At 51.3% G+C, this 13,319-nt stretch overlaps 1 protein-coding gene and 1 long non-coding RNA gene across 4 annotated transcripts in view; one reads left to right on the top strand and one right to left on the bottom strand.

The window, feature by feature from the left end:
• LOC116082054 overlaps positions 1 to 5,456 on the bottom strand; it is a 20,946-nt gene extending 15,490 nt beyond the window's left edge. Inside the window, exons 1-2 of one of the 2 annotated variants that reach the window (XR_004115146.1) lie at positions 4,159 to 5,456; positions 1,076 to 1,164 (exon numbers count right to left, since the gene is read on the bottom strand). This is a non-coding gene — a long non-coding RNA (uncharacterized LOC116082054). The remainder of the gene's footprint in view (positions 1 to 1,075; positions 1,165 to 4,158) is intronic. The other variant, XR_004115145.1, reaches the window with a different exon arrangement.
• Positions 4,151 to 13,319, top strand: Klf10 (Kruppel like factor 10). Of its 2 annotated transcripts, XM_031358851.1 has the most exons (5): positions 4,151 to 4,321; positions 7,202 to 7,432; positions 7,526 to 8,438; positions 8,944 to 9,033; positions 13,020 to 13,319. In XM_031358851.1, exons 1-5 carry the CDS (start codon positions 4,286 to 4,288, stop codon positions 13,094 to 13,096), a joined length of 1,347 nt encoding a protein of 448 aa, XP_031214711.1. In that variant the 5' UTR covers positions 4,151 to 4,285; the 3' UTR covers positions 13,097 to 13,319. The 2 variants fall into 2 exon arrangements, with proteins under 2 accessions (XP_031214711.1, XP_031214710.1); XM_031358850.1 differs by lacking the exon at positions 13,020 to 13,319 and having other exon boundaries at positions 8,944 to 10,666.

Raw genomic sequence — 13,319 nt, 5'->3', positions numbered from 1 at the left:
CTACTTCCTTTCTTTAGGCTTCATTTTTGTCACCTTTGCCTCAGCACTGGTGTTAGCTCCTACTCCTCAGGTCCATTCTCCACACTGGGCTAGAATGAGTAGCCTATGTGGCCATCCCCGTTATCACTTACCCTTGCTGACCCTGGAACCAACATTCTCCTACATCCCTTCAATGACATACATGTCGTCCTCCTGCCTCTCAAGTGTGTGATTCAGATCTTTAAAGCGTACACTGAGTGGCTGGTATTCCCCACTCCACAGGCTTTGAGAATTAACCCAGGGAAGCCTTTTCTGACACTGTTCTAAGCACCCCCAAAACCGTCTGTGCGCCAGTTCTCTTAGCATCTTCCTGAATGTAGCAATAGCTACCATCACTAGCTTCTCCCACTATCCTAGACATTCCTTTAACACAGGAACTGTTTTTATGATGGTGCTCCAGTGTTCATTAATGCCTGGCATGTGGTACAGCCATAAAGGGACAAACGGAGACTTGGTGACTGTACAGAGCAAAGAGAAGCTCGCTGGTAGGTGCAATGTGTTCTAAGATCAGTATCTGAATGGAGGATTTCTGTCTTCATTATTCTGACTGAAGGGAAACCAACACCATTAGCAACAAGGGTCAGCATCTGAGGTACCACTTCCTACAGCTGTAGAAAGTCTCTCTTATTCATGCCCAAGGTGACGACATCTATGAAGGACCTGTACCAATACAATCTAAGAGAAGGGTTTGGAAAGGACTCATACCTCCACTCACATATTAGCCCACATTGTCTGCAATCCCATGGGGTCTTCAGAAACAATCTAGTATTTTATTTAATTCATTGGAAAAAAAACATATCAAGTACCGATTAAAGAACAAATGCTAAAGTAAGAAAGGTAACTATGGAACTGGGTACAGCAGCTCATGTCAGTGATTGGAGCCCTTCAGGGGCTGAGGCAGGAGGCTTGCTGAGAGTTCCAGGGACGTTATGAAATGGCCACCGTCTTATGGGAGTTTAGTTCTGAGTGAGGGTGTGGGCAGGACTCAATACTATAAAAGTTTTTGGCAGTAAGATCCAAACCATGCTTTACTTACAACATAAGGTGCTTTGGAGGAGAGGCAGCAAAATAATTCAGCCTGGAATTCCTTTTCAAGGAAGGCTTCACCAACATGGCAAGGAAGCACTGAAACCAGAAAAAAAAAAATTGCATTTCTTTCAAGACAGTCTGGCCTCTCTTTGCACCAAGTCTTATGTCGTTCCATAGCCTGTAAATTCCCCAGTAGTCAGTCTCCACCTGAAACTCACTGTGTAGCCCAGGCTGGTCTCATTTATGACAATCTGTCTTAGCCTCCCAAGTGCTGTGATTAAACATTAAACCTTAAAGCAGGGTGTGGTGGCACGCCCTTGTAATCCCAGTATTTGGCAGGTAGGGGCAGGAGATTCAAGAGCTCAAGACCAATCTACTGGCCGGCCTAGAATACACAGATGCTCAGTAACATTTGTTGAATGAATCAGTGAACGGAGGCCTGAATGACAGTACCTACTGAATGGAGGTGTGGCATGGAGACCTATGCACTGTATGATGGCTCTGGGCAAGGGAAGAACTTACTAGAAGGCTGGAAAGGTTGTGTGAGTAGCTGGAGACCTCTAGTTCATAAAAGGGGTGGTCTTTTATCTCCTGATAACAATAGGCAAAGGTCATTTATTTAAGTAGGGATTGTTGTGATCTTAATTTTAAGCATGGCATCTGGGCTCTGGAAAACAAGCTGTGATGTGGGTGGATGTCCTGGGATTACAGACAGAAATAGCTTCATGCAAGCTAGAGGTGAAACACTAAGCCAAGTGCCTGCCTAGTTAGTGCCCATGATCCCAATACTTGGGAGGCTGTGGCAGGAGGGTTGTCCAGGCAGCCAGGGCTACACAGGAAGTGTCAAACAGCCAGGGCTGCATAGTGAGACCCTGTCTCCTAAGACAAAATAGGAAGGGGGTGGGGTGAAGACAGGCAGACAGAACAACCTTGAAAAATAAACAGTACATAGGTGTTTCTGAGACAAAGCTGTCTAGACCTAGGGAGTAACTAGATCCCACTTAAATTTTTGAGGGAGGCAACTGTGGCTGGACTGGTAATGAGCACCCCTTAAGACCGCATAGAAAGGGGCGGGTCTGAAATGTCTAGGGAAGGCTTTCTCTGAATCTCCAGGCCACCTCTACCAGCTTCTCCTACCCCTTTCTCTTCTCCTTCGTGTTGTGATCAGTCCAAGTCCCGAATGCTCCCTGCAACCCAGCCCGCAGGGTGGGTGTGCGGGCACCACGCCAGCAGGCCCCACATTCTCCAAGACACAGGGTTCAGGCTTGGTGGGTCTGGCTGTGACCTCTCCCGGAGGCGGCTCCCTGACAGGAAGGCAGGCAGGCAGGCCTGCCGCTGGGCACACACAAGAGCTTCCTGCGCTGCAGCAGGTGCCCAGGCCAGCTGCTCCAACCCTTCAGACTCAGATCAACAGGATGGGCCAGCCCAAGCGGAAGGAAGCCTGCAGGGAGGGACACTCTTGCAGACAGAAGCAGGGGCACCGGGTGGAGAGAGGCAGGAAGAGCTGCCTGGGTTGCTGAGTTGGCGCTCCTCCAGCGGATTCAGAGCAGGCAGTGACAGGAGGCCATTCAGTCATTCCCCCCCCCCACACTCCCACCCCCACTCAGGGCCTCTCTGGCCCACGTTATTATCATTACGTTTGTTGCAGGCTGGCTTTAGGTATACCAGAAGGAACCATCAGATAGATGCTGGTAGGGCTGGCGGCCTCTAAAACAAAGTCCCTCCTTTACCTATTCTGTCGTGACTGGGAAAGGGCACTTGCTTTAGCCCTTTTAGCCCGGCAGGCTGAAAAAAGCCCACAGGAGGGCAGTGACTTTTGTCTCATGATCCGCCTGTCCAAGGGAAAAGATAAAATCTCTGGATTGCTTTAAGCCCCGTTATCACTGCCTCCGGCTCCAACAGCTGCTGTGAACCCGCACAAACGGGCAAGGGGGCGGGGCAATAGGGCGCCAACGAGGAGCCAAGAGCTCTCTGACTAGGAGGCTACAGCCCCAGCTGCTGCACACAGGAGGCTGGCTTCCCTAAGAAGCTCAGCTTGCCCCCAATCCCTGGAGTGGTGGAGGGGGCAGAGACAGGAACTCGGTGTTTGACCCGGTCAGGAATCCCACCTTACAAGCCTGCTTCCCTCACCCCATCCCCACAAGCGGTTTCTTGGCAGGGCGTCGGCGGAGACTGGGGGAAGCGGGGTCCACCTTGGAAACAGCTCGAGCATTGTATTTTAAACTTCAACTACACCAAACTCAAACTCGATTCTGCCACCGAGCGTCGAGTCTAGGGCTCCTGGCCACGCCACTAGCCTTTGGTACCGGCTTCCCTTAGTCCCCACACCAACCGCCCACAAGGACGGGAGGGACGCGCAGAGGCGGGCCCTGCTGCCAACGCCTGTGCTGCAGATGGGAGGACGAGCCAGCGCCTGCCGCCTGGGCGTGGGCGGTGAGTGCGAGCAGGTGTCTGTTCAGTGACAGGGCTCCCGCCGCCACCACCTCGCCCTGGTTCTCCCCGGTCCTCCCGGCTTGTAGTGACAAAACCCGGCAAATGCTCAGCAATGCCGCTCTGTGGTTCACCCATCTCTTGCTTTCACGGAAGACCCACGAGAACCGCGCTTCCAGAGGCTCCGAGCCTCGCTTGCAGCCTCCGGCTCCTGCTCGGGGTCCCGCCCACTCCCCCGGCGGGCTCAGACGCTGCGGCGGGCGCGAAGGGGACGGGGCGGAGCGGGCTTCCCTCCCCACCCCCCACGTGGGGCCGGCTCTCTGCAAAGCCTGCTCGCCGCCACCGCGCCTCTCAGCTCTGCCCCGCCGCCGCCGGCGGCGCCGCCCCCCGGGCATGGGCGGGGGACTGAAGACGAGGGATGGGCAGGGTGTCACGGAGTCAGGTGGTCCCTGGAGTTCCCCGGGGCTGGACCGAGGGAACACGGTGCCTCGGGTTGTGTACACGCTCCACTGACAGGGCTTCTTGCAGCCGGGCAGCCGCTGATCACGCGTGGCCCCGCCAGCTCATTGGCTGAGGCCTCACACACCTTTGCCGCTGATTGGCCGGCGCCAGGCCCCGCCCTCTACCCCGCCCGCGGCGCGGGGCAGGCAGAGCGGCTACCTGCACGGGGAGGGGGGCAGACAGCGCGGAGCGCGGTGGCGTCGACGTCTAGTGTCTCAGCGCTCCCGTCTGTGGTTTAGGCAGCCAGCAACCAGGCAGCTCGCGACCTGCGGCCGGGCAGCCAACCATGCTTAACTTCGGCGCTTCTCTCCAGCAAGCTCCGGTAAGTTACCTGGGGATGCTGGTCCTTTTCTGCCGCCTCTCAGTGCCGGGGAGCCAGCCGGAGCGCGAAGCGTGAGCCCCTAAATAAGCCACGCCTGAGAACCCAGGCTGCAGCGGGGTCTTGCAAGGAAGGGTTTTCCTCCCTGTGGGCTGGAATAACATCATCGGGGGCATGTACAGAGAAAGGGTCGGAAGAAGCAGCCTGGGACCTGGACCAGGGGAGAGCGATCCTGTCCCAGGGTATTCAGGAGACAAGGGGAACTCTTGGAGACCCCAAGAAGCGAGTGAGGGAGCTGGAGGGGCTGCCTCCCCTAGAAGCGCGGTTGAGATGGAGAGGGGCGTCCTGCACCTGGCTCTGGCGGGAGATGCCCCCCGTCCGCACCGGGAAGCAAGGCGACCCGGGGTGGCCAGGACTACTTACGGTCTGTCTACCCGAGAGGCGGGCGCCTGCTCGTCGGGGGAGGGGGAACCCCTGCCAGGTGGAGACCGCGCGGCTGGGCTAGCCCGGGGCTGGGGGAGGGGATGGCAGGCTTCGCGCGGGGTATGGACAGCACGCGGGCTCTCCGGCCGCCGCAGGGGTGGGGGGAGCCGCGACACCCCCGCAGACGTCGGGAGGGGACTCCCATCCCAGGCGGAGGCAGGTGGCTGCCTAGAGACTACTCTTGGCAGAGGGCAGGATGCTGCCTTGGAGCCCGACAGCTGGGCGGGGGAGTCGGGACCGCGAGACGCGGGGGCCGTGTGTCGAGGCGGGAACCGTGGGGCCGCGCGCCTGGAGCCCGCGCGGTGGGCGCCGCACGTCTGGGAGCCTGCAGAGACGCGGGCTTGCGGGGGCTCGGGTTGCCGGAAGCAGCCGCCAGGGACGACGCGCCTGGGGGAGATGCGGGTGGGCTGAGGTCCCGCGGGCCGAGTGGGCGGAGCGCCCCAGGCTCCGGCCGCTCCCCGGGGGCGGCGAGCAGGAGGAGGGCGGCGGTCCGGGCTTCCGCGGGGACCCGGCTCCACCTCCCGCAGCCGAGGCGGAGGCCAGGGATGGGCGGCGAGCGGGTGCGCCCGGGGAGCTCCTCGTCCCCGAGTGACCCAGCCTCGGCCTCCGCCAGGGGCGGGAACGAGGCCCGGCCCTGCTGTCGGTTCCTAAGGGAACCGCGGCTCGGGGGAGGTGGAAGGGGCGGGCGCCTCCGGAGCCGGCGCCGCCCAGCCCTCGCGCCGCCCGGCGCGCACTGGCGAGCGGTTGGCGGCGGCGCCCGCGGCCCCTCCCCGGCCGGGCGGGGGCGGGGGCCGGTGCTCAGGAAGTAGGGGAAAGGTGACGGCGCGGCAATTCCCAGTTCACGTTTCCTGCGCCGCCCGGAGCAGCCGCTGATCACGCTTTGTTCACATGCCTCGCCCCCTCCTCCTCGCGCCCCCACCCTGCGCCGCCCGGCCAATCCGGGCGCGGGCCGCAGGCCGGCTGGCCAATGGCAGGGGCGGGGCGCGGGGACGTGCGCGCGGCGGGCAGCGTTCCCGGTGACTCACCCGCCAGCCTCATTGAGGTTAGGGCGGCCCCATCCGTCGGTCCCCGCCAGCGAGGATCTCCCCCGCCGGCCTCCTGCACCCCGCCCCCGCCTCCACCCGGCTTCCCTTTCCTGCCTCGCACCAGCTCTGCGCTCCCCTCCCAGCTTCCCCTCCCGGTGCACATTCTTCACCCCTGCCTGCCTTTTTTTTCTTTTTTTTCACCCCTCTTTCTTCGAGTTGGTGACTATAGGCTTTTTACGCTTACAGTCTTCATCCATTGCAGCTTACATAAAGGCGCGAACGATTATGCAATGACATTGTTAGTGGTAGTTCAAGAACCGCGTCTTGTTTTCCCACACTCAACAGGAAGATATGCATTAAAAAACAAAAGCTTTAAGATTGACTTTGCCATTTTATTGATGTGTCAGGTTTTTGCTTTGTCTTTTTGTCTTTTTGAGTGGCTCTGAACTTGCTATATAGTCAAAGTTGGCCTTGAGCCTTATATTCCTGGTTCCCCCTCCCAGTTTAGGAGGCTTTTCATAATTTTTGCAACCTCTACTTTGATCAGAAGTATTTGGAAGTTATTTTTAAGAGGAAAGTAGAGATGGTTGGTGATTCTTTTGAAATACAGGTCAAAGAACTTTTAATGTGAGACATTAGGTTGAAGGTGTTGCACAGAGAGCATGATCCGTTATCAAGCCGCGTTTTAATTAAATTAAAACCAATTTGGCCAGGCAGTGGTGGCATACGCCTTTAATCCCAGCACTTGGGAGGCAGAGGCAAGTAGATTTCTGAGTTCGAGGCCAGCCTGGTCTACAGAGTGAGTTCCAGAACAGCCAGGGCTATTCAGAGAAACCCTGTCTTGAAAAACAAACACCCAACTTGTACTTGGGGTTGTTTGGTTTTGCAAATCCCAAGAACATTACGTTTTAGGCCTGTCTGGTTCCTTATGGTACAGAAGAGCATTTCATTGAATAAATCTGATAAAATTCACAGATCTGAAGAGATTGAGACTTGACCAAAATAAAATAATTTTCCCTCTTTGGTTGCTTTGTGTGTTTTGAATTTTGAGATACAAGTTCGAACTGCTTGACCTCCACATTCCTGAGATTATACATGTATCCCACCATGCCTGGCTGTATTTGTGTGTGTCCACTTATTTTACTTAATCTTCACCATGTGGTAAAGTTACCAATTTCAGACTTTAGATAACTAGATACCACTTTAACTTGGAAGTAGTTTACTAAGTCAAATTACATTTTAAGACATTGGTCTTAATTCCCTTACTGTCAATAAGGTGGCCTTTAACTTTAAACTTAAAAACCAACATTGTACATCCCTGCCGTTTTTTTGGATTACTAGATAACTGATCAGCTTTACCTTTTGTTTTTTGTAGGAGGGAAAAATGGAACTAATTTCTGAAAAGCCCAAAGAGGGAGCGCATCCCTGGAACAAAGCTGAGCAGAGTGACTTTGAAGCCGTGGAAGCGCTCATGTCCATGAGCTGCGACTGGAAGTCTCATTTCAAGAAATACCTTGAAAACAGGCCTGTCACGCCAGTGTCTGATACCTCTGAGGATGATAGCTTGCTTCCAGGGACACCTGACCTTCACACAGTCCCAGCATTCGTGAGTATTTTCAGTGGGTAGAAATGACAGCATTTTCTAGTGTTTACATAATGGACCTCTAATTTCTTTCCTTGCCTGTGTTTGTATTTGTAGTGTCTCACTCCACCTTACAGCCCCTCTGACTTCGAACCCTCCCAGGGGTCAAATCTGACGGCACCAGCGCCATCTACTGGTCACTTCAAATCATTCTCTGATGCTGCCAAGCCTCTGGGTGCTGCTTCTTTCAAGGAGGAGGAAAAGAGTCCATTAGCTGCTCCTCCCCTCCCTAAGGCTCAAGCCACCAGTGTCATCCGTCACACAGCTGATGCCCAACTGTGTAACCACCAGTCCTGCCCTGTGAAAGCAGCAAGCATCCTCAACTATCAGGACAGTTCTTTCCGGAAAAGAACCCACGTAAATGTCGAGGCTACTCGAAAGAACATACCCTGTGCTGCTGTGTCGCCAAACAGATCCAAGCCTGAGCCCAGCCCAGTGTCAAATGGTGATGAGAAGGCAGGCGCTGCCCCGTATGACTTTGCTGTGCCTTCCTCAGAGACAGTCATTTGTAGGTCTCAGCCAGCTCCTACGTCCCCAGTGCAGAAGCCAGTACTGGTGTCCTCACCTACAGTATCCACCGGGGGAGTGCCACCCCTGCCTGTCATCTGCCAGATGGTTCCCCTTCCTGCAAACAACCCTCTTGTCACCACAGTTGTCCCCAGCACTCCTCCCAGCCAGCCACCAGCTGTCTGCTCACCTGTGTTGTTCATGGGCACTCAGGTGCCCAAGGGCACCGTCATGTTTGTGGTACCCCAGCCCGTTGTGCAGAGCCCAAAGCCTCCAGTGGTGAGCCCCAATGGCACCAGACTGTCTCCCATTGCCCCTGCACCTGGATTCTCTCCTTCAGCGGCCAGGGCCACTCCCCAGATTGATTCGTCCAGAGTAAGAAGTCACATCTGTAACCACCCAGGATGTGGCAAGACTTACTTTAAAAGTTCCCATCTGAAGGCCCACGTGAGAACACACACAGGTACTGACCCCGAGCTTTGTCTCTGAAATGGGCCTTCTGTGGAGTTTGGCTGCGGACACAAAGACAAGGGGGAGCGTGGAGGTGGAGGACTCAATATCTTTAAAATTATTCAGTTTGCCCCTGGGCCTGGTGACACACCCTCGTAATCCCAGCACTTGGGAAGTAGAGGCAGAGGAAGCAACACGTCTAGTAATACACATAATATATATGTATTCATTACATTATTATATTCAGACAGGGTTTCTCTGTGCAGCCTTGGCTGTCTTGGAACTCTCTCTGTAGACCAGGCTGGTCTTGAACTCAGAAATCTTCCTGCCTCTATCTCCAGAGTGCTGAGTTAAAGGTGTGAGCCATGATGCCAAGCATATCTAGTAATAATTTGATAATTTATGAACTGACCAGCTTTCAGCTTTAAACTCTGAATTTAGTGCTGGTGTGGTAAAGTATATAATTTAAAGACTCTGTATGTAAATGCATAGTAACCATCTGGCTTTCTTTGCTTCAGGGGAAAAACCTTTCAGCTGTAGCTGGAAAGGCTGTGAAAGGAGGTTTGCTCGATCCGACGAACTGTCCAGACACCGGCGGACACACACAGGTGAGAAGAAGTTTGCCTGTCCCATGTGTGACCGTCGGTTCATGAGGAGCGACCACTTAACCAAGCATGCCCGACGTCACCTCTCTGCCAAGAAGCTGCCAAACTGGCAAATGGAAGTTAGCAAGTTAAATGACATCACTCTGCCTCCAACCCCTGCCTCGGCACAGTGACAGCCGGAAGATGGAGATGCAGAATAAACTTTGGTCAGAGTCAGGAGCCAGCGATGGTGTCAAATGCTTCTGCAAGTCTGTGGCCCTCCCACAGGGCCTAAAGCAGAAGCCCCTGGCCTGGGAGAGGCCCAGCTGGGTTAGATGACAAGAAGTGCTTCAGCCACAGGCAGGTCACAGAGGGCAGGGCTCATTTCTTACCACATAAAGAGAGGAGAAGGCTTTCATTCCTTTGTAGTCCGGAAAGTTTCGGCTGAAGTGAGCACAGCACAGGTTTTGAGTCACATCCACACTGGGTACTTTGTTTTTGCCGTTTACACTTGAGACCAGCTTTGCAGTGTGATTCTTTCAAAGCATTGGTTTCAAGAATATAGAGGCTGGAAATTACGGTACAGAAATGGAGCTAGAAAATGAGTTTGTCACACAGAGATGTCACCTTCTCCTAGAGTTATCTTGTTTCTTACTCCTAGTCTTTCCAGTCAACTCCGTGGGTGTTAACTAAGTATACCTAAAGCTATCATTTTTTCCACTATTGTTAGTATTTGAAGTTGAACAGCTGTACATTGCTAAAGGGGAGCCAAAGGATTGGAACCCTCGTTAATTTAATTGCTTGGAAGTGCAGCTAAAATTATTTTTGGCATTTTGTTTTGAAAGTTTAGGCATTTTACTCTACTTTAGATTTTAGTTTGCTTGCAGTTTTTTGTGTAGATTTGAAAATTGTATACCAATGTGTTTTCTGTAGACTTAAAATACACTGCACTTTGTTTAGAAAAAAATCTGGAGATGAAAATATGTATTGTAAAGAAGAGATGTCAAGAATTTGAGATAACTCCTTGAGAAAGGTGGCTTTATGTCATCAGCAAAGGATACTTACATCAAACATACACTGTGTTTTTTTCAAATTAGAAAGTTAATCACCATTACAGACGGACAATGTCCTTTTTTATAGGAGCTTTTCAGGATGTCAGAGTAGATAGGTAGGAAAATTTGTTCTTAGAACATTCACTTCCACCTTGCAAAGGATGTTCATGGTTCTTATCGCCGCAGTGTCTGGGCATCTGGGAAACTCCGAGACTTTTTAGAGTGTCATAATGTGGTCACACCTGCAGTTTTGGGGATTGAATCCAGGGCCTTGCATGCCTTCTGTGAGAGCTCCATCACTGAGCTGCATCCCCACCCACCAGAGCAGTGACTTTTGCTAACAGTATTTCCTTTCTGTTGTAAAGTGGATGGATTGATACATTTGGTAGTAAAGGTAAATTATTCAAAATCCACAGTGAAAAACCCACCATACCGTCCCATTTAAACCATTTCCATATCTCGTAGGTTTCTGACATGCAAACTTGAACCCTTGAAAAAAAGTTTTCTTAAAAATTATAAAAAAAATCACGAGTTACAATTTGCACAATATTTTTTGTTGTACTTTATACCTTGTTTACAATAAAGACTTTCCTTTGGTATACACAGTGGGTCTATTGCATGTGTTAAAATCCATTCTCCATCTCACCTTCATACTGATCTCATTCAGATTCGAACCTGAGGCCAGGTTGCTTTAAGATGATGTTAACGGCTGTGGCCAATAAGAGAAGGCTGGCCTGTCATCTGGAGGACTTCTTCGAGTTCGGCTCACTCAGACCAGGAAGCGACGCCTTAGATAGAACAGACAAACTGGAACTTAAGCAGCACGAGGGGCTAGCCCACCTCTGGAGAGACACTTGCTAGTGCAGTTGTAAATAGGATGGGATTTTTTTTCTTTTAATAAGGTCACTATTTCAGTTGGTCCAAAAGTCTTGCTGCTCTTGAGAACATCTACAAAGGCCACCTTAGCCCCTGATTGAACCTGGCTCACTTTTGAGACAAAGTCTTATTGTAGCCCAGGCTAGCCTGGAACTCAACTAGCCTGGGCGGGGGGGCTCTTCTTAAACTTACAGCAACTCTTCTATGCCTCTGGAATGATAGGATTAGGCATGCACCAAGATCCCCCTCCCTCGCCCCCATTTTGTTTGCTTTTACCATTTTTTTGTTGTTTTGTTTTTGGTTTTTTGGATTTTTTGTTTTTCAAGACAGGGTTTCTCTTTATAGCCCTGGCTGTCGTGGAACTCACTCTGTAGACCAGGCTGGCCTTGAACTCAGAAACCACTTGCCTCTGACTCCCAAATGCTGGGATTAAAGGCATGCGCCACCACTGCCCGGCTGCTTTTACCATTCTTGTATGAATCTTCTTTGAGGCAAATTATTGTAGTATGCTAATTCCTTCATATCCTTTTTGGGATTCTATACAAAAGACTAGTTTATCTCCTTAGTTATTTCTGTCAATATGGATTTATGGAGACGTGTGTCATTCCCTAAGTTAGAATAGTTTTGTGACTCAGCTATCCCAGTGTGGTCCTTGTGAACTCTTGAGTGGTTAACCATTTTGATTGACAAAGATGGGAATTCTATGATCCATCTTGTCCATTCCTCCAGCGTAACTAACAATTATTAGTGATTGTTCTGAGGAGTGAAACAGTCTCCCTGAAACAGACTGGCCTTGATCCTGCCACCCACTCTCTCAGCTTATAAGTGCTGGGAATTTACTTTTTGTTTTCTGTCCTTTTTTTTTTTTTTAAGATTTATTTATTTCATTTATATGAGTACACTGTAATTGTCTTCAGACATACCAGAAGAGGGCATCTGATCCTATTATAGATGGTTGTGAGCCACCATGTGGTTGCTGGGAATTGAACTCAGGACCTCTGGAAGAACAGTCAGTGCTCTTAACCACTGAGCCATCTCTTCAGATCCTTGTCTTCTGTCTTGTAGCCAGAGCTGGAGAGTTTTCTCTTCCAGTCCTATCTTGCTACCAGCCTGTCTAATCTGGCATCTCACAGCCCCTCCCCTGGCTTTCTGTCTCTAGTCTCTTGCTAACTAGTCTTTCTCTTTGGAAAAGGGAAACCTAATCAAGGCACTTCTGTTTAAAACACTTTAAAGACTTCCAGTACACTCAGGGTGAAGTCTAGATGTTTCTTTCCCTCCTTGTGTAACTTGAGACAGGTAGTCAAGGCTGGCCTTGAATTCCTGATTCCTGCCATATGCAGAGAGCATTGCTGTGCACTACAGAACTCTTCTTTTGGTTTTGGTAAAACCAGGTAGGTCTTGCTCTGTAGCCCTGACTGGCTTCAAATTAGTTGCAATTTTGCCTGAGCTTTTGCTGGAACTCCAGGTATGAGCCACTGTCTGCAACAGCACTGTAACCAATTATGTGCCACATGTAATTTAAATTTTCCACTTCTGATTCCAGCCCTGGGGAGGGTTACTTCGAGTGCAAGGTCAGTCTGGTTTACACATCCAGGTAACGAGAACTATATAATTCGACCCTGTCTTAGGTTATTTTCTAGTAGATGCATCAAAAAGAAGTACCCAAACTATTTCCACACTGAGTCAATATAATGGCTAGTGGTCCTATAGTCCACCTCTTCTGAAATTACTCTTGGAACCCACTCTTACTTGGTTACAGCACATCCGCCTTGGGACCAGCCACATTTCAGGTGCTTGGTAGTCACAGTTAACTGGTAGTTAGCTGCTTGAGGGTCTTTGGGGACCTCTTTGTGAGTCCCCAGTACCCAGCACCACTAGGCTTCTGCCAGCCCACCCCCTTCACTTCCCCCCATCCTGTACCTGTGTCCAAGCTCCCAGCCTTACTGCCACTTCATATGTGGAGAATGTTTTTCCTGACCTTCTCCCTTGACATTTCCACTATCACTGTAATCATTTCCCTTTACTGAAATTGCCTAATGTCTCTTTTTTTTTTTCCGTGACTATAAAACTCCAGGAAGCCAGGAGTCTCTGAACCTTGCCCACAGCATCTAGCAGAGCGTCTTACACATAGCAGGGGCTCCATCACTTTGCCGAACTGAAAGAGAGTCTGTGGAACTGCAGGAGGGGAATAACTAGATGCTGCATGACACGCAGGATGCAGACAACAGCCATGGGATGCTGACGCCCACCCTTTGATTCCTTGTTAATTCTGGAAGGACCTCTTATTGCACCTCTTCAAACTTAAAGAAGACTGATTGAGTTTATGGGTGGAATACTTGTCTAGCATGTGCCCAGCATCACAGAACAAAAACAGTTGTGGTA

The sequence above is a fragment of the Mastomys coucha genome, unplaced genomic scaffold (genome assembly GCF_008632895.1).
Source record: "Mastomys coucha isolate ucsf_1 unplaced genomic scaffold, UCSF_Mcou_1 pScaffold7, whole genome shotgun sequence".
Classification (NCBI taxonomy): Eukaryota; Metazoa; Chordata; class Mammalia; order Rodentia; family Muridae; genus Mastomys; species Mastomys coucha.
Note: the sequence above shows the minus strand (reverse complement) of the source record. Positions and strands in the feature narration are given on the sequence as shown.